Genomic DNA, 25,205 nt, shown 5'->3' with positions numbered 1-25,205 from the left:
CTTGTGAAAAAAAAAAATTGGTTCTGAAGTAAATTTTTTGCAAAAAAAAAGTTAAATGTTAATTTTTTTCCTTCCACATTGCTTTAGTTCCTGTAAAGCACTTAAAGGGTTAATAAACTTCTTGAATGTGGTTTTGAGCACCTTGAGGGGTCTAGTTTTTAGTATGGTGCCACTTTTGGGTATTTTCTGTCATGTACACCCCTCAAAATGACTTTAAATATGATGTGGTCCCTAAAAAAAATGGTTTTGTAAATTTTGTTGTAAAAATGAGAAATCGCTGGTCAACTTTTAACCCTTATAACTTCCTAACAAAAAAAAATTTTGCTTCCAAAATTGTGTTGATATAAAGTAGACATGTGGGAAATGTTATTTATTAAGAAATTTGTGACACATCTCTCTGATTTAATGGCATAAAAATTTAAAGTTTTAAAAAAAAAAAAATTTTTTTCATAAATAAACACAAGACTTATCGAAGAAATTTTACCACTAACATGAAGTACAATATGTCACGAAAAAGCAGTCTCAGAATCAGCGGGATCCATTACAGCGTTCCAGAGTTATAACCTCATAAAGGGACAGTGGTCAGAATTGTAAAAATTGGCCTGGTCATTAAGCTGCAAATTGGCTCTGTCGCTAAGGGGTTAAAGGGTTGTTAAAAAAAAAAAAAAAAAAAAAACATTAAAAATGTCATAGTAATGGCCAAAAGTGTTGGCACCCTTGAAATTTTTCCAGAAAGTGAAATATTTTTCCCAGAAAATTATTTCAATTACACGTTTTGTTATACATATGTTTATTTCCTTTTGTATGTATTGGAACAACACAAACAGAGCAGAGGAAAAAAAAAGGCAAATTGGACATAATTTCACCCAAAACCCCCAAGATGTGCCTGATAAAATTGTTGGCATCTTTCCAAAATTATGGGTAAACAACTTTGTTTCAAGCACGTGATGCTCGTTCAAAGTCACCTGTGATAAGTAACAGGTGTGGGCAATATGAAAATCACACCTGAAACCAGATAAAAAGGGTGAGAGGTTGACTCAATCTTTTCATTGTGTGCCTGTGTGTGCGACACTAAGCATAGAGAACAGAAAGAGGAGAAGAGAACTGTCTGAGGACTTGAGACCCAAAATTGTCAAAAAATATCAACAATCTCAAGGTTACGAGTCCATCTCCAGAGATCTTGAAGTTCCTTTGTCCACGGTGTGCAACATAATCAAGAAGTTTACAATCCATGACACTGTAGCTAATCTCCTGGATGGCAGAGAAAAATTGATGAAAGGTTGCAATGCAGGATAGTCCGGATGGTGGATAAGAAGTCCCAATCAAGTTCCAAAGACATTCACGCTGTCCTGCTGGCTCAGGTTCATCAGTGTCAGTGTGGACTATCCGTCGACATTTGAAAGAAATGAAACACTATAGGAGGAGACCCAGGACGACCCCACTGCTGACACAGAGACATAAAAAGTTAGACTGCAGTTTGCCAAAATGTATGTCAGTTTGCCAAAATCCTTCTGCGAAAGCATCTTGTGGACAGAGCAAGATAGAGCTTTTTGGTAAGGCACATCATTCTGCTGTTTACCAAAAATTGAATGAAGCCCACAAATAAAACAACACAGTACCTACAGTCAAATATGGTGGAGGTTCAAAGATCTTTTAGTGTTGTTTTGCTGCTTTTGCAACTGAGTTCCTTGACTGTGTACAATGCATCATTAAATATGAATATTACCAATGGATTTTGGGTCTCAAATTAGCTTGGTTTGCGTCCTGGGTCATGGGTCTTCCAGCAGGACAATGACTCCAAACATACTTTAAGAAGCACCCAGAAATGGATAGAAACAAAGCGCTGGTGAGTTCTGAAGTGGAAGCAATGATTCCTGATCTACATCCCATTGAACACCTGTGGAGAGATCTTAAAATTGCTGTTGGGAGACGACGCCTTCAAATATGAGAGACCGAGAGCAGTTTGCAAAAGAAGAGTCATCTAAAATACCAGGTGAGAAGTGTAAGAAGCTTGTAGATGGCTATAGGAAGTGATTGATTGCAGTTATTTATTCCAAAAGGGAGTGCAATCAAATATTAAGTTGAGGGTGCCAACAATTTTGTCCGACCCATTTTTGGAGTTTTGTGTGAAATTATGTCCAATTTTGTTCCAATATACACAAAGGAAATAAACATTTGTATATCAAAACGTGTAAGTGCAGTAATTTTCTGGGAGAAATACGTCATTTTCTGTAACAATTTCAAGGGTGCCAGCACTTTTGGCCATCCATGACTGTATGTTATAAGTCAGTGGACCCCATCAATCATCATCCCCCTTTTGGAGGAAGCGTTCTTGGCCCTCCAGCAGTCCTATAAAGCATGCTGGAGTTGAACTAAGTCTGTAATATTGGCAGCCTCTGGATGTGTCTAACCTCTGACACCAAGCCGAGAGCTGGTGATGGTAAAGCATAATGGAAAGTTACCGAAACCTTTCATTATACAATGATTAAACCTATTTATATTAAAGAGAACCAGTCAGCTGGTTCTTACATGTAGAAATAGTGATGCAGTCTTGTACGTGCTTGTCGCTGATGAGAAACGATACCTTTATTGCCAAAATCCGATGTGCCAGTCATTAGAAATCAAGCATAGAAGTCACATGCAAATCAGTCTGGAAGTGCACTGGGGGTGTGTCAATGCACTTGAACTGCTTACCCCCCATATAGTTTCCACCCTAGGTTTCTGATAACTGGCACATCAGATCTCCACCAAAAAGTATATATTTTTTGAGGGTGACAAGTGTCTATATGGCCATACCACTTCTACCAAATGTAAAAATAAGCTACCAAAAGCAGCTAAATAATCATATTTAATCAATACCAAGAAAAAAAGTCACATTCAAGTTATGAACTATTAGAATTGTGTTTTACTATCAATTATGAGACTTAAAATAGCTGAACCTCCTTTTCCAGACCAGCATCGGCTATGACTCCATGACAACTTTATGACTTGCTTTTTGCAGTTTTTCTGCCCACTGGAAGGAAGCCCTATTCCCCCAGGAGGTCGAAATATGTTGCAAAGTGAATCACAGTTTCAGGTAATTGTTCAAAATAAGCTGTGGGTACCGGAGAGATTCCTGATCTCCTGTCTCTATGCAGCAAACATTCAGAAGCAGCAGTATGGGGGACATTAGACATCAGCACTGAGCTGTGTGGCTGTGAATCCAGCTCTGGTGAAAACATAAAGACCTTACTAGAAAGAACAGATCTCTTTCTTCTCCATAGACCTTAATAGGCCGCTTTAAGCTGATTCATTAGTGAGCAGGCAGTTCTTTTTGTCTTGAGCAAGACAGATTTCTAGTAGTTTTTCAGAAAAGTTTTGTTTGTACTATGGATTAATGTAAAGCTTGTTGAGGCGACAGAGATTTTTGAAGTTGATTTTGCCTCCATAATGTCCCATAATTTCTTTCTTCTGAAGCTGTCTTTCTCTTACCATCAGCCAATGCAGGTTTTACCTACCAATCGCTGACTAGTATTATACATGCTGGTGCCCTAATTATGGCAATAAATCCCATTAGTACATGATATGCATGATGTTCCCATGGACAACATGGTCTTATCTCTGTGGACCTTGAGTTTGCACAGTCCTCTCCTGGGCAGGTGTGACACTCACTACCTTTACTATCACCACAAATGAAATTTGGGAGGAGTTGCAGGGCTCACCTGTCTGTGTGGGAGGATATACACTATATAACCTGCTGTCTAATAACTCCAATGATAATATCTCTTAGAAAGGCTATCATCAGCTGCCGGGATCAGGAAGACACATCAGGAAAGCTGAAGCACGCAGTCCAGTGAGTATTCAATTTTCCTCTAATCCTTTGGTACCACCACTCCTATCCTCCTCTATCTTCTTAAAAAGGCTTCATCTTCCATTACTCTAGTACTTAAAGATCTGTAAAGACTGGTAAAGTCCACAGTCTTATCCTGTGACATCTCTAATTAATATTGGCCCCATAGACCAAGTTGGGCTTTGTCTTCTTCAGTCTCTACTTCTTTCCAAACCCAACATGGGTCACAAATTCCTGCCCCAAATCTAAGTCTCCTCCCCACTCCATCTCACTAAGGGTCTTCCTCTATTTTACCTAATTTTTCCAGATCAGAATTATTTTTTACAAAAATGTTCTTTTTACGAACTGAAATTGGAAAAATAGACTATAACAACCACCCAAAACTTGGCCGACTTCATCTTCTTTCTAGTTCCTCTGGGTAGTGTCGATGAATTTCACAATGTTATGATCTTATTTAACAGTATTGTCTGAGACACTTGTGTAATCCTATATGGTTGGTATATTCTCCTCCAGCTCCCTAATACTTTATTTTTCTGGTGCACGTCTCACTCATTTTTTGATATCACAGGTTCCCCACAGTAGTAACTTCTTGTATTCTACTACTATCACCAGTTCTGCCACTACTACCACCACTACTATCCTTACCACTACTACTACCATCACTAGTAACATCCCTACCAATGCTACTACCTCTGCCACTACTAATACTACCATTGTTACCACTACTACCATCAGTACTACTATTCCTACCTTAACTAATACAATCACTACTGCTACTACCATCAGTACTACTATTTATACCATTAGTGATACTACATTCACTACTACTGCTACCATCAGTTCTACTATTCCTACCACTACTTCTACCATCACTACTACTGCCATCAGTACTACCAGTACTACTATTCCCACCATTACTACTACTACCATCACTACTACTACTACTACTACTACCAGCAGTGCTACTATCCCTACCTCTACTTCTACCATCACTACTGCTACCATTACTACAATCCCTACCACTTCAGCTTTCTGTACTTTCCCTAATTAACTCCAGTACCTCTGTGCCTACTAGTATTTCCTCCCTTCATATCTATTGCTTCATTACTCCATTATTGTAAACCTTTCCGCCCATGCCATTACTTCTCTGCTACTCCTCCTCCTATAATATTCCTAATTTGTCTATGTCTGATTGTCATTCAGTTCTAATAGTCCCAATTTACACATTAGTGCAGATAATGTCCCTGTAATACTCCCAGTAATGGGTGACCTGTACTCTCTCATCCTTCTATATTACTCCTAATTTATGTATCTCCAGTCCAACTCCTAATGTACAGGTCGTTGGCTCTCCTCTTCGTTGTTCGTGTACTAATTTGCAATCTTATTTTATATAATCAGAACCCCGTAAATAAATGATCAATTACATGATTATATATATATATATATATATATATATATATATATATATATATATATCTCAAGCTTCAGCCTTATCTCGCTCCTATTTGCTGAGTGGCTATGATAATTGCAGCGTGCAGGATGTTCTTATGTAAATTCCGGGTGAATATATTATGAATCAGTAACAGTCGTATCATTATTTCCTGTACTTAAATATCTATATGGGAGAGAAGTTAGAAATCACATTATTGAAACAAACATCAATCAATACATAAAGTGATGCTCTTAGGAATTCTGGTAAGAGATGATTCCGGTGCGTTATTTCATTTATTTTGATGACAACTCCTCAGAAAGTGTTCATATTCCCTTTAGCGCCTCCGCAGGGAAAAAAAAGCATTACACTGTTCCTACTAAATCCTATGGAGTGTCCATATAATGTACAGTTGTGTCGAGTCCACCAGTGCGAGAGATGCTTTATGCTGCTGCTTTCTCCTCTGGCTACTAGATGAGGGTCTTGAACTCTGCATAAACGCAACATCTCAATGTCATGAATTTTACAGTTGTCCGACTGCCTTAAAACAAAATAGATTTTAAAACAAATCTTTAAAGAGTTTGTCCAATATGCAAATATCCTCTTCATAAAGAAGAGATCTTGATCTCTGGCATCAACTATATCGACCCTTTAAGGACCTTTGCCACGTGATTTACGATAAGAAGCCAAACCAGAACCCCATTTGCAGAAACATGTTTTGGTGTGTTTCCCCTCCTCAGTGCAAGGCAGGATATCTGACTTGGATAGGTGAGAGATCTCTGACTGAGGGTCTAAATGGGAATGTTTCTCCCCGCGGAGAGTGCCAAGCCGACATGAGGAGACTAATAGGCTTGGCACTCTCCTCAAGGAGAAACATTCCCCCTTAGCCCTGAAGAGGCTGTCCAAGAAATTTGAAGGATTGCCAGAAAGCCATTTCTGACCAAACGGTAAATCTTCTACTGCTCCAACACAACCAGTCCTGTGGTCCCATTGGACTTTCTTAGCTATCCTGCCGTGATGCCATTCTGACTATCCTCACAAGGCTAATCACTGATCTCATCGGTGGTGGAAGCACGGTCAGCGACCGCCAGTGATAAACTGAAGGAGTAGTCGAAACGTTATCACTGAAGGACAGCTAATAAACACTCGCAAAACTACCGGAAAATCGTCGTTGGGCTTTGGAGTGACGGGTAATTATTAGTTATTTTGGAATTTTAAGAAGTTTCCTACTTTGACTATTTTTCAAAAATCTTGGAAACTTAATCTAATAGAAAAATAAATTTTTATTATCAGCACTTAAACTTGGATTCATTAAAACTGGCGATTCGTCACATCCTATCCCAACCCCAGCTCCACTTGGACAGAGTTGGGCGAAACTCAAAAGTTGCAATTTTTGTGTTGCCCAAAAATTTTGCAACGTTTGAAGGTGTTTACGCCAGTATTCTGGGGAAAGTATCTGAGGAATCGTGTACCTTAGTACCTGCACAATTCCTACATGTACATATATTGGTGTCCTACAGGTAGCAATCAGCATAAGGTGCAACTTTTTTTACATATACTTTGTCCGGTCCCAATGCTGCCTCCCCACCCAAATCATAGGAGCACTGCCATGTCCAGCGTTGGGCTTGTCCGTAGGAGCAGGAGAGACTGACAGGTACCCGAGTTGTGCAACAATTTATCCTGCTGTTAATTTAGTTATCGTTCTTTAAATTAAGTCTATACAGAATGTTTTTTTGCCAATCCTCACCGAACACCAACTTCTACAATAAATTTCATTGGTTTGCTTCTTTTTTTTCCATCCTATTTATATGACATTATATCTTATGTTTATTGTGTGTTTCGTTTTCATCAGAGATGCTGCGCTTGGTGATTGCACTCATGGTCGCTTCCGGCACCGTCTCGGCATTAAAAATTGGGGCATTTAACATTCAGGCTTTTGGGGACTCGAAAATAAATAACCCCGAAGTGTGCGCCATTATACTGAAGGTAAAGTGCTTTTCAATTCTTTATACTAAATCTTTACATATACAATTGAGGATTTAGCACTGAAAAATTAATTAAAAATATAAACCAAGATACATTTTACTAAACTATATTCATGGAGAAAGACTTTATTGTGAAAACAGGTGTCCAAGCTTCAGCAGATCAAGAAATGTGTTTGTTCCTGTGTCTATGCTTGGTGTTAATCTCCAGTAACTTCTATGATTTCAGATATTGCAGCGCTATGATATAGTTCTGATCCAGGAAGTTCGGGACGCCGACCTCAGCGCAGTTAAAACTCTGATGACAGAACTGAATAGGTTAGCCATGTTTTACCATCTCTTACTCCTATTTATTGCACCACTAGTCCTTCATATGAGTGATATATCACCCGTCTCATGTCCAAAAAGGACACATTACTAATGTTAAATGGTAACTTATCCCACACGTTTCATTTTTCTAAATGTTCAGTGTCTACTAAAGTCAATGGTGTTCATGTTCTACTGAACGTGAGCCACTTGGAAGCAAAGCGGAGGCTGCAGTAGGGCCGGAAACTTCCAAATGGGACAAATATTAATATAAAATCTGCTGTGAAGGCCCCTTACACAGGCTGATAATTGTACAAAGTCTTGGTGACAATCATTGACCCGTCTAAACATGACAGCAACCCCCGGAATCGTGTGAATGCATGGTAACAATCATTGACCCGTCTAAACATGGTATCGAGCACTGGAATCCTATGAACGATTGAGGACATTCATTGACCTGTTGTTATACTGTTATGCTGTGGACACAGGTGACGAGAGTGGACCCACTGGACCGTGGCGCCGAGCTCTCCCCGAGCGAGCTCACCAAGTGGACCGACCCCTATACAGGGACCGTTAGGGAACAGACTCGGGAAGTTCTAGCGCCACGGCAGCCAGGACCAGGGGTCGGCTCAGGAGGGTGAACTAGTGATGAGGAACAGAGGAAGGTCCAGAGGGGAACCAGGGTGACCAGGATCCTGAGACTGCGGAAGAGGAGAAGGACGGAGGAAGGCGGGGGTCCAGGAAGAGGCGAACTGAAAAGGAAGGAGACACAGGGGTTAGGCAGGAGGAACGGACCAGAGGGACAGAGGAACACTGAGGAGACAGGAACTAACAGGGGGCACAAAACACAAGGAATAAACTAGAGAGCAGCTAGCAAGGAACAAGCAGCAGGGAGCACGGCCTAGACAACCGAGAGGCAACTCAATAGTCAGGCGCCTCCACTAAGGGAGGGCGGCCTGAAATACCTGGTGGTGGCCTCTGATAGGTCGGGGGGCCGGTCCGGGTCAAGTCACGGCAGACAGGTGGCTGCCGGTAGCAGCGTGCGGCTTATCCCTCCGGCGCGTGCGCAGAGGCACAGTGCGCGCGGCCGAGGGAAGTGGAGGAGAACGTCGGGACGCCGGTCGTCGGAAAGCAAGGGGAGCGAAGGCGCGCGTGCAGGACGCGTCAGAGGAGAGAGTCGGGGCAGAAGCAGGAGCGGTGAGTATGGCAGCGGGAGCGGTGCTAACAGTACCCCCTCTCTTACACTCCCCTCCACTGCGTCTGGCTAAAAACCTCTTAAGAATGCGAGGAGCATTGATATTCTCCTGCGGCTCCCAGGATCTCTCCTCGGGACCAAAACCCTTCCAGTCGATCAAAAAAAAGGTTTTACCTCTAACTTTTCTCGAGGCCAGGATGTCTTTTACCTCGAAGACGTCATCAGACGTAACAGGAAGAGGAGAAAGGTTCGGGGCCGGGTGGAACCGATTCAGGACAACCGGTTTAAGGAGGGAGACGTGGAAGGAGTTGGGAACCCGAAGCGACGCAGGCAACTCCAGTTTGTAAGATACGTTGTTCAGACGTTTGAGAATCTTGAAAGGCCCAATGTAGCGCGGTCCCAACTTGTAGGAAGGGAGCTTTAGCCTAATGTACTTGGCCGACAACCAAACTTGTTGACCTGGGAGGTAGTTGGGAGCATCCAAGCGTCTTTTGTCAGCGTGCCTCTTCATGCGTTCCCCCGACCTCTGGAGGGCCTCCTTAGTTTCGGACCAGATCCTAGAGAACTCTTGGGTCAGGGAGTCGGCTGCAGGCACACCGGAGGAACCGGACAAAGGTAGAGGAACACCAGGGTGCATGCCAAAGACTACGAAAAATGGAGACTTGGCTGATGACTCGCTGGGATGGTTATTGTAGGAGAACTCTGCCCAGGGAAGTAGATGGACCCAGTTATCCTGATGAGCGTTAGAGAACTGCCGTAAGTAGGACGCTAGTACCTGATTAACGCGTTCAACCTGACCATTGGACTGGGGATGGTATGCGGATGAAAAGTCCAGTTTTATCTCTAGAAGTTTACACAAGGCCCTCCAAAACTGAGAGGTGAACTGTACCCCTCGATCGGAAACAATATGTTGTGGAAAGCCGTGGAGGCGGAAGATGTGCTGGATAAAAATCTTCGCCAACTCTGGAGCGGAGGGCAGCGCAGGTAGAGGAACAAAATGGGCCATCTTGGAGAAGCGGTCAACAGCTACCAGGATAGTCGTAGATCCGGAAGACTTAGGCAGATCCGTGATGAAATCCAAACCAATATGTTGCCATGGAACCGAGGGAATCGGGAGAGGAAGCAGAAGGCCGGCGGGTGGTCGCCTAGGAATCTTGACCTTGGCGCAAGAGGGACAGGAGGCCGTGAAGTCTGTCACATCCTGGCGGAGTGAGGGCCACCAGTAAAAACGAGCGATGAGCTCAAATGTCTTCTTGACTCTGACATGTCCGGAAACTTTCGAGGAATGTCCCCAATGCAGTACCTTTTCTCTTTCAGCATCTGGGACGTAGGTCTTGCCGGGAGGAGGAGTAATCAGTCTCACCGGGGCCACAGTGATGATCTTAGCGGGATCGATAATGTGAGTTGGTTCCTCCATCAGATCAGAGGGCTGCAGAGACCGGGACAATGCGTCCGCCTTGATGTTCTTTGGCCCGGGACGGAAACGCAATTCAAAATCGAACCGACCAAAGAAGAGGGACCATCTGGCCTGCCGAGGGTTAAGTCTCTGGGCTGACTGGAGATATGCAAGGTTCTTGTGGTCGGTAAAGATGGTAAACGGATGGACCGAGCCTTCAAGGAGGTAACGCCACTCCTCGAGCGCCAACTTTATGGCCAACAGCTCGCGATCCCCGATGGCGTAGTTACACTCAGCCGGCGAGCAGGCCTTTGAAAAGAACCCGCAGGTAATCAGGCGGCCGGACGGGGACCTCTGTGAGAGCACTGCACCTGCTCCGGTGGAAGAGGCGTCTACCTCCAGGATGAATGGCTTATTAGCCTCGGGTCGGTGTAGAACAGGTGCGGTCGCGAAGGCTTGCTTCAGGCAGGAAAAGGCCTCTTCAGCCTCCGGAGGCCAGGACGAAGAGTTGACGCTCTTACGAGTGAGACTGGAGATGGGTTTGATGATGGACGAAAAATGTGGCACAAATTGACGGTAATAGTTGGCGAAGCCGAGGAACCTTTGAATCGCCTTGACCCCCACAGGGCGAGGCCATCGAAGAATAGCCGACAGTTTCTCAGGATCCATCTCCAGCCCAGAATCTGAAACGATGTAGCCCAAGAAAGGCAAGGAAGACTGCTCAAAGAGACACTTCTCAAGCTTCGCGTAGAGGCGATTCTCCCGCAGACGTTGTAAGACCAGACGAACACTCCTCCTATGGGACGCCAGATCCGGGGAAAAAATAAGGATGTCGTCCAGATACACCACCACGCAGGAGTACAACAAGTCTCGGAAGATATCATTGACAAACTCCTGAAAGACCGCGGGAGTGTTGCAGAGACCGAAGGGCATAACCAGGTATTCGTAATGCCCGTCCCGGGTGTTAAAGGCGGTCTTCCATTCGTCACCAGGGCGAATGCGGATGAGGTTGTAAGCCCCACGTAGATCCAACTTTGAGAAAATGCGGGCTCCCCGTAACCGGTCAAAGAGTTCAGGAATGAGAGGCAACGGATATTTGTTCTTCACAGTAATGTCGTTCAGGCCCCGGAAATCAATACAAGGACGGAGAGAACCGTCTTTCTTCTTTACAAAGAAAAACCCGGCTCCGGCCGGGGAAGAAGATTTCCGTATGAACCCTCGAGCTAAATTCTCACGAATATACTCGGACATGGCCGTAGTCTCTGCAGGGGACAAGGGATAAATTCGCCCTCGGGGCGGAGTGGTCCCGGGTCGCAGATCAATAGGGCAGTCATACGGGCGATGCGGAGGAAGAACCTCTGCCTCCTTCTTGTCAAATACGTCAGAGAAAGCCCAGTATGCGGCTGGAAGAGCCTCGGGACCCGAGGAGGCTGGTGGAGGGTTAGCCGGGCGGACAGGCCCCAGACACTTCTCTTGGCAGGGATGCCCCCAGCGGAGGACCTCACCGGAACGCCAATCCAAGACAGGTTCATGAGTCCTAAGCCACGGAAGACCAAGCAGCACAGCATGGGAAAGGTTGGGAAGGACGTAGAAAGCGATCCGCTCCTGGTGCAAGGCCCCAATTTGCAGACACACCTCCTCTGTTACCAGGAACACGGATTCACGTAGGGGTCTACCATCTACTGAGGTGATGACACGTGGAGTCTTCAGGGAGACCACAGGAATCTGATACTTCGTTACCTCCTTCAACCTAATGAAGTTCCCTGCCGCGCCCGAGTCCACATAGGCCACCTCCGAACCACGTCTCCGACCCAAAACCAACTGAACTGAAAGGGTAAGGGGGTGAGAGGAGTGAGACACACCTAGATCGGCCTCTCTTACCTGCCCTAGGTGGAGGAGTTTCCCGGTCTCTCAGGACAGAAGCGTAAGAAGTGGGACGCGCTGCCGCAATACAGGCAAAGACCCTCCATCATTCTCTCCTTACGGCGCCGTTCTGCCAACTTGACCCGATCCACCTGCATTGGCTCAGACGCCGGACTGGAGGATGCCCCAGGCGGATGTGGGCTGGACGGCCTGTGAAAAGAAGCAGATGGTCTCAGCGGTCTCCTGTCCCTAACAGTCTCTCTAGCGCGTTCCTGGAACCGAAGGTCGATGCGTGTGGCCAACGAAATTAAATCCTCCAAGGAGGTTGGGGTGTCTCGCCCTGCCAGCTCATCTTTAATTTTGCCTGAGAGGCCACGCCAGAAGGCCCCAACCAAAGCCTCGTTATTCCACCCTACCTCGGAGGCCAAGGTACGGAACCGGATGGCGTATTGTCCGACTGTAAGAGCGCCCTGGGAGAGGCAAAAAAAGAGACTCCGTGGCGGAAGCCAACCGTCCGGGCTCGTCAAAGACCCTACGGAATGTGTCAGTGAAGGTCTGGAGATTGGAGACCACGAGATCGTCCCGCTCCCACAGGGGATTTACCCAGGAGAGTGCCTCTCCCTCCAAATGGGAGACAATGAAGGCAACCTTGGCCCGATCGGTGGGGTATTGTTGGGGCAGGAGTTCGAAGTGCAACCTGCACTGATTCAAGAAGCCCCTGCACAACTTGGGGTCGCCGCCATACCGAGGCGGTCTACCAAGCCTGGGAGGCGGAGAGGGTCCGGGATCAGAACTGCGGGACGAATCGCGTCCGGCGGCCGATTGAAGGGAAAGCAGCCGATCGTCGACCGAAGCCATATACGAAAGAATATGGGATTGGGTGTCCCGTTGTTGAACCAGCTCCTGCTGGAGGCTGGCAAGTTGGGAGGCGTTACCAGGATCAGCGGCCTGCAAGGCCGACAAGCGGGAATCCATGGTCTTCATGAAAGACATAATACGGGTCTGGTTCTCCCTAAGGAAAACCAACTCCTTTTGGGTAGCGGCCCCGGCGGGGTCCATGGCCTGACTATACTGTTATACTGTTACGCTGTGGACACAGGTGACGAGAGTGGACCCACTGGACCGTGGCGCCGAGCTCTCCCCGAGCGAGCTCACCAAGTGGACCGACCCCTATACAGGGACCGTTAGGGAACAGACTCGGGAAGTTCTAGCGCCACGGCAGCCAGGACCAGGGGTCGGCTCAGGAGGGTGAACTAGTGATGAGGAACAGAGGAAGGTCCAGAGGGGAACCAGGGTGACCAGGATCCTGAGACTGCGGAAGAGGAGAAGGACGGAGGAAGGCGGGGGTCCAGGAAGAGTCGAACTGAAAAGGAAGGAGACACAGGGGTTAGGCAGGAGGAACGGACCAGAGGGACAGAGGAACACTGAGGAGACAGGAACTAACAGGGGGCACAAAACACAAGGAATAAACTAGAGAGCAGCTAGCAAGGAACAAGCAGCAGGGAGCACGGCCTAGACAACCGAGAGGCAACTCAATAGTCAGGCGCCTCCACTAAGGGAGGGCGGCCTGAAATACCTGGTGGTGGCCTCTGATAGGTCGGGGGGCCGGTCCGGGTCAAGTCACGGCAGACAGGTGGCTGCCGGTAGCAGCGTGCGGCTTATCCCTCCGGCGCGTGCGCAGAGGCACAGTGCGCGCGGCCGAGGGAAGTGGAGGAGAACGTCGGGACGCCGGTCGTCGGAAAGCAAGGGGAGCGAAGGCGCGCGTGCAGGACGCGTCAGAGGAGAGAGTCGGGGCAGAAGCAGGAGCGGTGAGTATGGCAGCGGGAGCGGTTCTAACACCTGTCTAAACATGGCATCGAGCACTGGAATCCTATGAACGATCCATCTAAACATGGCAGCGACCACCAAAATCGTATGAACGCTTGGTAACGATCATTGACCGGTGTAAACATGGCATCAAGCACTGGAATCCTATGAAGGCTTGGTCCCTATCATTTACCTGTCCAAACATGACAGCAACCCCCGGAATCGTGCGAATGCATGGTAACGATCATTGATCCGTCTAAACATGGTATCGAGCACTGGAATCCTATGAACGATTGGTGACAATCATTGATCCGTCTAAACATGGCAGAGACCATCAGAATCGTAGGAATGCTTGGTGACAATCATTGACCGGTCTAAACATGGCAGTAACGACAGGAATGGTATGAAAGCTTGGTCCCAATCATTGACCCGTCTAAACATGGCAGCGATCACCGGAATGGTAGGAACGCTTGATGACAATCACTTACCCATCTCATGGCATTGAGCACTGGAATCCTTCGAACGCTTGGTGACAATCAATGACCGGTCTAAGCATGGCAGTGATCACTGAAATGGTATGAAAGCTTGGTCCCAATCATTGACCCGTCTAAACATGGCAGCGATCACCGGAATGGTAGGAACGCTTGATGACAATCATTGACCCATCTCATGGCATTGAGCACTGGAATCCTACGAACGCTTGGTGACAATCAATGACCGGTCTAAGCATGGCAGTGATCACTGGAATAGTAGGAACACTTGGTAATGATCATTGACCCGTCTAAACATGGCAGCGACCACCCAAATCGTACAAACACTTAGTGACAATCATTGACCCATCTAAACATGGCAATGACCAGCGGAATCATACAAACACTTGGTGACAATCACTGATCCATCTAAACATGGCAGCGACCACCGGTTAATTAATTGGCAAATCAGATTGTTCATTCTTGGTCTAAAAATCCTCCATATAATCGCCCCATATATACGGGAATATGCTACTGCCAACAATATGCAAAATCTACTTGTATCAAACAATGGAATTAACGATCATTCATCCTTATCTGCTACCTGCCATCAAACCCAGGATACTGGTTCTGGCTTTAAACAAAATGATTCCATTCACTTATAGCAAGCAGAAATACTAAACATGGTGGGGAACTGAAATACAAATATCTAATCATATACAATATATTATTATTACTAAGCATAAACCTTTTTATTAATTTTCAGCGATTTGTCTGAACCAATCTACTCCTATATGGTCAGCGACACTCTCGGAAGAGACAGTTATAAAGAGCGTTACCTGTTTGTCTACAGGTAAGATTCCTAAAACATTAATTGCTTGGTGTATATCACAAAACCTGTCACCGTAATACATGCACAGCCATTCATCAGAAATGCCGCCATGTAAATACTACGTTTTACCAGCAGCGGAAATGTCTGGTGCCACAGGTTCCCCCCCAATAAATGCTGCTTCCTGCTTTTACTACCAGAAACAGGACATGGGAGGAACAGCAGCTGATCACCCAAGTGGCAGCATTTTGAAAAAAGTGACAACCCCTCTAAAAGAAATGGACACTCATTTTTTACTTAAATGTATTTTTGGAAAGAAAAAAAATTGGCAATTGTATGTCAATTCAATGTATTTTTGCAATATTTGACTTTTGCCGCCTCTATTTCTTGGCACATTACTGTTTGCAGAATGAGTTATCTGAGTTCTGTCAGTGAGCCCATTCTGATGGAGAGTTTGTAACTGTTTTATCAGTATTTTCCTGAGCTCATTGGTGCTGATCTATGACCACTGATCACAACAACATTGAGAACACTGAGTGATCATAAATCAGCACTGAGGAGCTAAAAGAAAAAAGACAAAGATTTTGTTCTGCTTAGCTGTCATGTGGTAGATGATGAAAAATTATCAGCTGTGCTCAGAAAAAGACAGATAAAAGAGATACATAATCTTTGTCTTTTTTTGTTGTAACTCCTCTCTGCTGATTTATGATCACATCAAAGTTCAGCTCAACTTTGTTGTGGTCGACGGTCATAAATCAGCACCAATTAACTCAGAAAAGGACAGATAAAATTGTGGCAAAGTCTCCATCAGAACTAGCTCACTGAAGTATCCTCAGTTAACTCATTCTGCAGCTAGCAATGTGCATGAAGACAAAATTCTTGTAAAAGCCATACCATGAAAATGTTTGAAAATGAAACCAAAGTGCGAAAATTAGCCACAATATATGGATTTAAGTAAAAAAAAAAAAAAGACCTGATAGGTAGATGTAACACAATCATATCCCAGTGTTTGAGCTGGCACACAGCCCAGAGCACAATGAGAAGAGGACACAGTCTGCCGAGACTGGCACTATGCCCATGGTACTGTCTTTATCTGCGCAGGCTGCTGTAGGAGGCATGACGTGTAGCCATAAGGCAGGGGTGGGGAACCTCAGGCCCCAGGGCCATTTACGGCCCTCGATGACCTTTTATCAGGCCCCCGAGCAGATTCTCAGGGACCGCATTCTTGGGCAGGGAGCTGTATTTTGATTGCCACAATCTCATTAATTTCTTCTTGCTCTGTTAGCACACACACGCAGTGTTCACTACTGAACATTGAAGGGCATGCAATAAAAGATTAAGTCATGAAACCAGTGCCAGAGTCAGGATGTACTTTGTGGGCGGAGTTTGTACGGCCTCCGAAGGATGGTATAAATATCCAAATGGCCCTTGGCAGAAAAAACATTCCCCACCCCTGCCATTAGGGAATGTGCGCTTAGCACCATCCCTGTGTAGTAGGGTGGGTCGCTTGTTGAGAAAATAATAAAAGGATATGCAGCTGTTGGGAAACTGTTAGGACCCCCAGACATCGACTGTGTTGTGTGTGGACATCTGGCTACAAATGTTCGTTTCCCTTGCAGAAACCTTAAACTTTGCACAGTGCCCATCGGAAACAATGGGCTACCTATCTATTGTATGAACATACCGAGTCGCCTAGAGCAAGAGACATTCTTTGTAGCCGGTCTCCACTCTAAAGCGGCTCTGTCACCAGATTTCATAAAACAAACTGTACACATTATTAAATGGATATTTTAGACCTAATGAGGCCAGTGTAGTTATCTTGAAAATCCATGTCAGAATTGCTGTATAACAGAGAGTGAGAGTCCAATTGTATTCAGTCGCCGCCTCATCCTGTCTGGCTGACAGCTGCAGCTTGTACTGGGCAGCGTGAGATCTCAGCAGCAACAGAGAGGAGTGGCCCTGAGGAGCTGTCAATCAGGCTAAGTGGGGGGAGAGGGTGTTAAACTTTCATAAAGGGTTATACAGTCATTCTCATGTGGATTTTCCCAGTATGTACACCAATCCCATCAGGGCTAAGACCTACATAATAATGTACGCAGGTTGTATTGTGAAATCTGTCAAAATGGATGTACACTAAGTGCTCTCTCACTTGGAGAGAAACCTACCTGACCTGTATTTCTCCAAACTTAACCCCCGCAGGAATGACAAAGCGAGTGTGCACGACAGCTACCATTATCACGATCACAACATGTACACTGGAGAAGACACCTTCAGCAGGGAACCATTTGTGGTCACATTCCATGCTCCCGGGACAGGTCAGAATGATAGGACCATTATATTAATATTTTATGCCAAATTTGTACCATGATTTCAATATCTATGCACCCCTGTTCTTGAGATTGGTGTGAGATTGCAATGTGCAACTTATCATCGATCATGTGGATAAGTGAGAAGTTGCAGTCTTGGTACACTCCCTTTAAGGATTAAGTCTCACTAGTGAGCACTATATGTGTAAACTGTCTCTTCAGAAAGGAAGAGGACTTGAACTCTATAGCGCCCCCTGTTGGAAATAGCCATTCTACAAGTCAATATCCACCCTATAACGAGCCTTGCAATATGACTTAGGCTGAAAGCCAAATCAGAATCTCAATTTGCAGACGTGTTTCGGGGTATTGCCCCTCGTCAGTGCAAAGTATGAGATCTGATCTGGCTAGGTATAGCACTTTTGATTGTTGATACATTATGGCAGATTATTCTATAATCTGACACTGATTATTTTTATTTCCAGTCATCCAGGATTTTGTACTGGTTCCTTTGCACTCTGCACCTAAAGCTGCGGTTCAGGAGATAGATGCGTTATATGATGTCTATGTGGATGCATGTGAGAAATGCCAAAGTGATGTAAGTATCGTGCTGCATATGAGAGGCACGGCGGATGTACTGTGAAGGTTTATATTTCTATTGTGTGCAGATTTTACGTTTTCTTCCTCTCAATCCTGAAAATGCATCAAATTTCCATATACCTACAGCTCCATTACAAAGGTTTAGGGCAGAATATACAAATCTGACCCTTTTCTTCAATAAAGTAACTTGGCCATGCTTTTTTGCAATGGGAGTTGTAATACCAGTCTATGGACAACAATGGCGCAGTTTCTGGATTTAAATTGTTTTTTGTTTGTTTTTTTTCAATTGAAGAAATCCTGTCTACTCCTTCTCAGACTGGGTAGTTTTTTTTTATTTTTGCACATTTCCATTTCTTTCCTCTCCTTTTTCCAAGTGCCATAACCATTTCAAATTCGGTTTGTGTCGCTATTTTCTGAAACCCATAACTATTTTTTTTTGCCTTCAATGAAGCTGAGCGAGGGTTTGTTTTTTTTGGCTGTCGGTTATATTGATATTGTTTTGGGGTACATGCAACGTTTCAATCGCTTTTTGCTGCATATTTTTAGGGAAGCGCAGCCAATAAAAAACCCGCAGCCCTGGCATTTAGATTTTCTTTCTACTTTTACACAACACATAAATTTTATATTTTGATAGATTGAACTTGTACGCCTGTAAGGATACCACGTATACATTTTTTTTTGTTCTTTAGTATTAAAGGGTTAAGGGGATGATTTGAATTTGTTATTTTTTTACCTTTTTTATATGTTTTAAAAAAACTATTTTTTCATGTTTTAATTAGAGGAATTGAACCTGTTTTACTGCAGCAAATAAAATAGCTGTCTCCCATGAAGCCGAGCCATATTTTTGTGCACAGGGATCAAAAACAGAAGAATTGACAGCCCATCAGTCACGATAGTGGGGGCCAACGGGAGCCAGTGCATGGGTGAACCAACAATATAAACGACGCTTACAGTTACTGAAAGCAGCATTTCAATAGTTAAGCAGCAGCAATCAGAGCTAGCTGCGGCCGCTGCCGTTACAGGAATATGCCGGCCAAGTAACACAGTCAGCATCTCTTTTGGCATGGTGCGGTCTCATCTCCTGAGCCCGCACCACACACATGGACCCGTTATTTCACGTACTATTACGTCATGTCAGATAACTGCTAAATGGGTTGTCTGACCATTTAATATTAATATATAATTGCATAGATCATGATAAAATGTCAATGCTTCTCATTTGATATGCTGTTTAAAAAAAAATGTTCCTGTGAAGAGTTATGACATGTAACAGATAGTATGACTGCATGGTGGTCAGTGTGTAACAATGGGCATGTGCCTCTGATGAGTGCAGTGCCGATGGACGCACATGCTCAGTCACCCTCATCACAGCACATTTATCTTTTATGCAGGGATACCAATAGAAATCACATTTGATCAGGTCAGGAGCAGAGTCTCTGCGGTACATGTCAGAATCATTAGTAAGATGCGGAAGTAAGAAGGGACTGTACTGTCAGCTGAGAGAAAGGGAGGGTCCCCAACAGTACCAAAGGGTAGGGGGCCACATGGTAGCTAAAAAAACTTTTATACTAGAATCACTACACACAACTATTAATCACGGGATCATAGCTTCTTAGATTTTGTAGGAAAATTATTCCCCTTTAATTCCTTTGTAATTTTATAGAACATTATCTTCTTGGGAGATTTCAATGCCGACTGCAGCTATGTCTCGCAATCTGACTGGGACAGCATCCGCATGTACAGCAGCGGGGATTTCACATGGCTCATAGCGGACGATATCGACACCACCGTGGGAAACTCAAACTGTGCGTACGACAGGTAAGTGCAAAGACACGCGGGATGATTAAACCTACGTAATCAATGGGATGTGAAGGGGCAATAAAGCACCTTTATAATTACCCAAGATCAGGCGTTTGCAGCAATATTACCTAATTACCGTACCCTGGAAGTAAAGCTTGTTGGTGCCCCCTAGATAAGCCCATGCCCCACTCTTCTATGGATTCGGAGTCACTACATAATATCATATACAGCAGTATCAAAATTAGATGGAAAAACTTGATGGGGTCTCTTAAACGAGAAGTCATCTGCCACCAATTTTGGCATACTATTGAAGACTGTGCCAACAATATACACGACCCATTCATGAAATGTTTTACTTTCACTGAGCCGTTTCCACGGACCGACACGTACTTTTATCATGTGAACGCAACACGTTGCATTGAATGCAGAAGTGGAGTTAGGAGACCCGCGGCCTGCCCAGAAACCTCGGTCCGTTATCAGACTTTGAACGTCGTACACGTGACACCGACCTAAGAAATTAAAGTGAAGTTCCGATTGGTCGCCAACTTTTTCCGATAAGTTTGGATCAATGACACCAAGTAACTGTAATCATGTGTCCAAACTCTGTTCATTTCATTTTTTTTTTCCAGAATTGTCATCAGCGGTGCCGACCTCCACAACGCTATAGTGCCAGACTCGGCCAAAGTTTTCAACTTTCAGGCTAAATATAAACTGACCCAAGAGCAGGTAATTAAAAAGAAACTAATATAAAAAGAAATGCAAAATAATGGAGGACAGAGCCCAATATTACTGCAATGTATCCACATATAATATACACCATAGTGTTTTATGTATCTGTACCTTTTTACAGGCTTTAGCAGTGAGTGACCATTACCCTGTGGAGTTGGAACTGATGTCTGCTTAAACTCAGCCCTTGATAACTAACGGAACAGGACAACGCGACTCCCTCCATGAAGATTCAATTGATTTTTTTTTCTCCTTTTGCCATGACTGCAAATGTCTGCGTGTTAGACGAGAGTTTTAGGACATTGACATTTCAGACTTATAAATAAAATATAATTATATACAGACATATACGCACAGTCCCAAAAGTGGTGCCGTAGTGCTATAGAATAGGTCCTGGTCCCCTCTGGTGTTATGCAGCCCTGGCATACGCGCAATGACATGAGAAGTCGTAGCCTCAGTTGTGGTGGAGGCAGCAAGAGCGGACTTTTATATTTAGGACTGAATGACTCCAGCAGAGACTAAGCCTGCCCACTTGACTCTCTGCATTTAGGACACATTAGATTTATTTTTTTCTTAGAGAGGGGCGTCATTAGTAAGCTGAGTATTAGGTCTACAGTAGGATTATTGATGACAGAGTTCACTACTAGTGATGAGCAAACATGCTCAGCTAAGGGGTTATTGGAGCACGCTCGGGTGCTAACCGAGTGACTTTGGCGTGCTCAAAAATATGCTCGCGTCCCTGTGGCTGCATGTCTCTTGGCTGTTCGACAGCAGCAACACAATTTTTTTGCAACTTTTTAGTGCAAAAAAAAAGTCACATTCCTCTAAAATGTGTTGAAATTAGTGCAAAAAAAAAAAAAAAAAAAAATCACAGATGTACTTAAAATCACTATCAGGGGGTGGGGGAGAGAAGCGAGGAGAACGGAGTAGATTTGCACAAAAACGTAGCAACTTTTTTAAAAAGTCGCATTTGATCAATTTTTTCTGAAAACAGCTGAAGAACGCCAAACCTGGTGCAGAATGATGATTAAAAAAAAAAAAAAAGCTGCAGGCAATCACATATAGACTTTAAAAAAATGACGCAGTTTAGAAAAACAGGAAAAAAAGAAGCAGATGTAATACTGAATCAAGCCCATAAGGCCACGGCCTACATTTTTGAAACATCCCAACTAAAATAACAGAAAACACACTACACACTATGTATTTACGGGGGATGGAAGTTTGGGGATTTATGCAACAGACCAAAGAGCTAAATAATTCTAGAGAGAAAAAAGAAAAAAAAAAAAAAATAATAGGCCGGGGGTATCAGGTATCTGGATGGTTCTCAGAAGGCAGCAGGTCACTGAGGAAAGCAAATGGATCCATAGGTGTATAAAATGCAGCAAGTTTGATAAACAGTATAGAATATAACGTGTATTTATGTATGTAACTATGTATATAATCATGTACAGCCTGTAAATATCATCTTCCCAGTATTTCTTATGTATTAACTACTGTCATATCCTATAAAAATCTGCCATATCTACTGAGTGGTTCCATCATTTCTCCTTCCTACCATGCGCCAGTATTACTAAACACCTGGCGACATTTCTTAAATGTGTAGGCTGAATCATTAAAGAGGAATCTGTCACCTACTTTTGGCGGGCTATTTAAATGAGGTCTGTCCGGTCCGATGGGCGGTGTTTCCGATCTTTGCCGCCTCCCCATCCTTGGCCGCCATCCGCAGTTTTTTTATGAATAGGAGTAAGTGTCTGACATCTTTCGCGCGTGCGCTAACCATTCTTGGCTCGCGCAGTATGCTTTGCCCAACTGCGGGCAAAGTCGAAAAGCCTTACTGCACATGCACCGGTTAACTAAGCCCTGGAAGAATTTTGCTGTGTCTCGGGGCCTAGTTAACCAGCGCATGCGCAGTAAAACGGTTAGTCGGGAGCTGCACAAATCTGGATTCCACGGAAGAGCTGCAATTAGAAAACCGCTGCTCTCAATGACAAATGTTTCCAAGCGTTTAGAGTGGTGTAGAAACCTCCAGAATTGGTCCCTTGAGCAGTGGAAACGTGATATTCTCAGACGAATCATCGTTTACCCTATTTCCGACCTCTGGCCGAGTGTACATTTGGAGACAGCCGAAAGAAGCATTCGATCCAGACTGCCTTCTTCCAACAGTAAAACATGGCGGAGGTTCTGTGATGATCTGGGGTGCTATTTCGTGGAGATCAGCCGGGTCAATGATATTCCTTCATGGAAGAATTTACAGCCGTGATTATTTAGGCATTTTGGGCGACCAAGTGCATCTTATGTTTCAAGCACTGTTCCCGGAGGGAAATGCCATCTTTCAGGATGATAATGCACCAATTCATAGAGCTAGAATCGTTAAAGCATGGCACGAGGAACATTGTAATGAAGTTGAGCATCTCATCTGGCCCCCACAATCCCCAGACCTCAACATTATTGAGCATTTATAGTCGATTTTAGAGATTCAAGTTAGACGTCGACTTCCGCCTCCATCGTCGCTCAAAGAACTGGAGGGTGTTTTAACGGAAGAATGGGCTAAAATTCCTTTGGAAACAATTCACCCCTTGTATGAATCCATACCTCGGAGAATTGAGGTTGTAATCGCCGCAAAAGGTGGACCTACACCATATTAAACTAACTTTTGTTGATGTTTCCAGGTGTTTCCATTATTTTGTCCAACCCCTGAATATGCTTCATACTGTCTGTCTCAAACAATCCCTCTCTGTAAAATTGTAAATGTTAGGTCAAATTGCAGAATCAAAAATCAATGTAAAAGTAAACTCATGAAGCCTGCAACTACATAAACTGAATTGCTCTGTACTTTGAAACAATGTAGTAATATATATTTTAACCCAAAAACAAAAGACGTTCCTTGTTACTAGGGAAACACTTAAAAGGGCAATTACATTGCAAAATGAATTCTGAATTAAACGTGACTGCAATCCCATAGGATGAAACTCCTGTCTAGGGCTTCAAATACAATAGACTGTGAGAGCTGAAGTCATCTAAGGACAAGCCAGCCGCGCTGTGACAATTAGGAGATGAGGATGTGGGACGCTCGCTAGGCTTCATGTAATTCTCGGTAGCAGACTGCTTCGAGATAAAAGCATTTTCCAAAGCTGTGGTTTCCATTAAGAATACAGTGACATGAGGAAACATACCAAACAATTGTTTTGCAATTCTAATTACAACTTGCTATAGTTTGCCTCATTCATAAATACCACAAAAGCAGAAAAAGATAGAGATTTTATGGTGAGGATTCATTCTTGGAATCTTAATTGACGTACACAGGAAACAGGTGTAAACTGCTTGCACTAGGCAAAAAAAACAAGTTAGCTCCTCCTCAGCAGGTTACACCCACCAACTAGAGCCAAGCTAATCAGTGATAGCTTAGAGTCAGTAGGAGGCACACCTGTTTCTAACTTAAGTTTGTTTAACTTTTATTTTTTTCCCACTTTTTTGTTTTTCACAGTGTGCGCGATAGGGAAACAGTGTAGAAATGCCACTCTGTCACTCCACATAGGGACCGAGAGCACAGGGTCTGCCTCCTGTTGACACCAGGCTAAGGCTAGTTTCACACTAGTGTTTATGAGCGCAGCGACGGCCTGCGCACGGCCGCCGCCAAGCCCCGCCCCCTGCCGCGCCTCCACCGTTAGCTCCGCCTACCGGCGCATGACGCTGCATGCGCCCACTATCTTTATCACTGGGGGCGCAGGCCGTGCGCAATATGCGTTTGGCGGCGCATGCGCCTTTTTGACGGTGCGCTGACCTGCGCCAAACGCAACCTGCTGCAGTTTGGCTGCACCGGCAAAAGGACGCATGCGCCGCCAAACGCATATTGCGCACGGCCTGCGCCCCCAGTGATAAAGATAGGGGACGCAGGGCGCATGCAGCGTCATGCACCGGTAGGCGGAGCTACCGGCGGAGGCACGGCAGGGGGCGGGGCTTAGCAGCGGCCGTGCGCAGGCCGTCGCTGCGCTCAAACGCTAGTGTGAAACTAGCCTAAGACAGATTAGCTTGGTGCCAGCTTGTGAGTGTAACCTGTTGGAGGAGCTAGGTTTTTTTTTTTTTTTGCGCAGTGTCAGCAGCATTCACCTATGGTGTCCTGTGTCCCCCAAAGAAGCAATAGATAAAGTTTTTTTGAAGGTCGTGGTCCACTTTTCAAAACTGTCTATATGGTGTAAGAAGAATTGTAAAGAAGTAATATACTTTTAATAGCAAAGGTGCACTGAGCTTCAGCTTTCATTATAAGGGTCGGGTTTTTGAGCAGCTCCATTTCCAGGCCTGAGCTTGACACAGGAAAGTCTATGATGTGTTGGCAGATCAGTCCGTCATCTGTATGAAGGAGGCTGGTTGAATGTTCGGTTCCCTACATAACTTAGTCTCTTCTTTCAATTCATGGGCTGTGTCAGAGATGGAATAATCAGCAAACATTCATGATGTACCTTATTCTTTATGAAGTTTCCTCCAACTTTTTCCAGACACATATGAAGCAGCTCATTTACACGAAAGAAAAAAAAACAAACACACCACCACCATCTCTTTTGTGTATAAGACAAAAAAGCATTGGTGATTATGATCCAGGAACATGCTGAGATCATTCAGTAATAGATCTGGATTTCAAGAAGGGGCACTCCGGTTGTGGTGAATATGACAGTG

General features: G+C 44.6%; 1 protein-coding gene across 1 annotated transcript; it reads left to right on the top strand.

The window, feature by feature from the left end:
• Nucleotides 1-3,680: 3,680 nt before the first annotated feature.
• On the top strand, nucleotides 3,681-22,059 carry LOC141057047 (deoxyribonuclease-1-like). The gene is made up of 9 exons (XM_073553550.1): nucleotides 3,681-3,832; nucleotides 7,111-7,244; nucleotides 7,470-7,558; nucleotides 15,043-15,129; nucleotides 17,305-17,420; nucleotides 17,894-18,006; nucleotides 19,672-19,826; nucleotides 20,438-20,534; nucleotides 20,659-22,059. The coding sequence occupies exons 2-9, from the start codon at nucleotides 7,113-7,115 to the stop codon at nucleotides 20,710-20,712; spliced, it is 843 nt and encodes a 280-aa protein (XP_073409651.1). The 5' UTR covers nucleotides 3,681-3,832; nucleotides 7,111-7,112; the 3' UTR covers nucleotides 20,713-22,059.
• Nucleotides 22,060-25,205: the final 3,146 nt, after the last annotated feature.

Source organism: Dendrobates tinctorius, unplaced genomic scaffold (genome assembly GCF_039654945.1).
Source record: "Dendrobates tinctorius isolate UK_male_01 unplaced genomic scaffold, ASM3965494v1 ptg000202l, whole genome shotgun sequence".
Lineage (NCBI taxonomy): Eukaryota > Metazoa > Chordata > Amphibia > Anura > Dendrobatidae > Dendrobates > Dendrobates tinctorius.
Note: the sequence above shows the minus strand (reverse complement) of the source record. Positions and strands in the feature narration are given on the sequence as shown.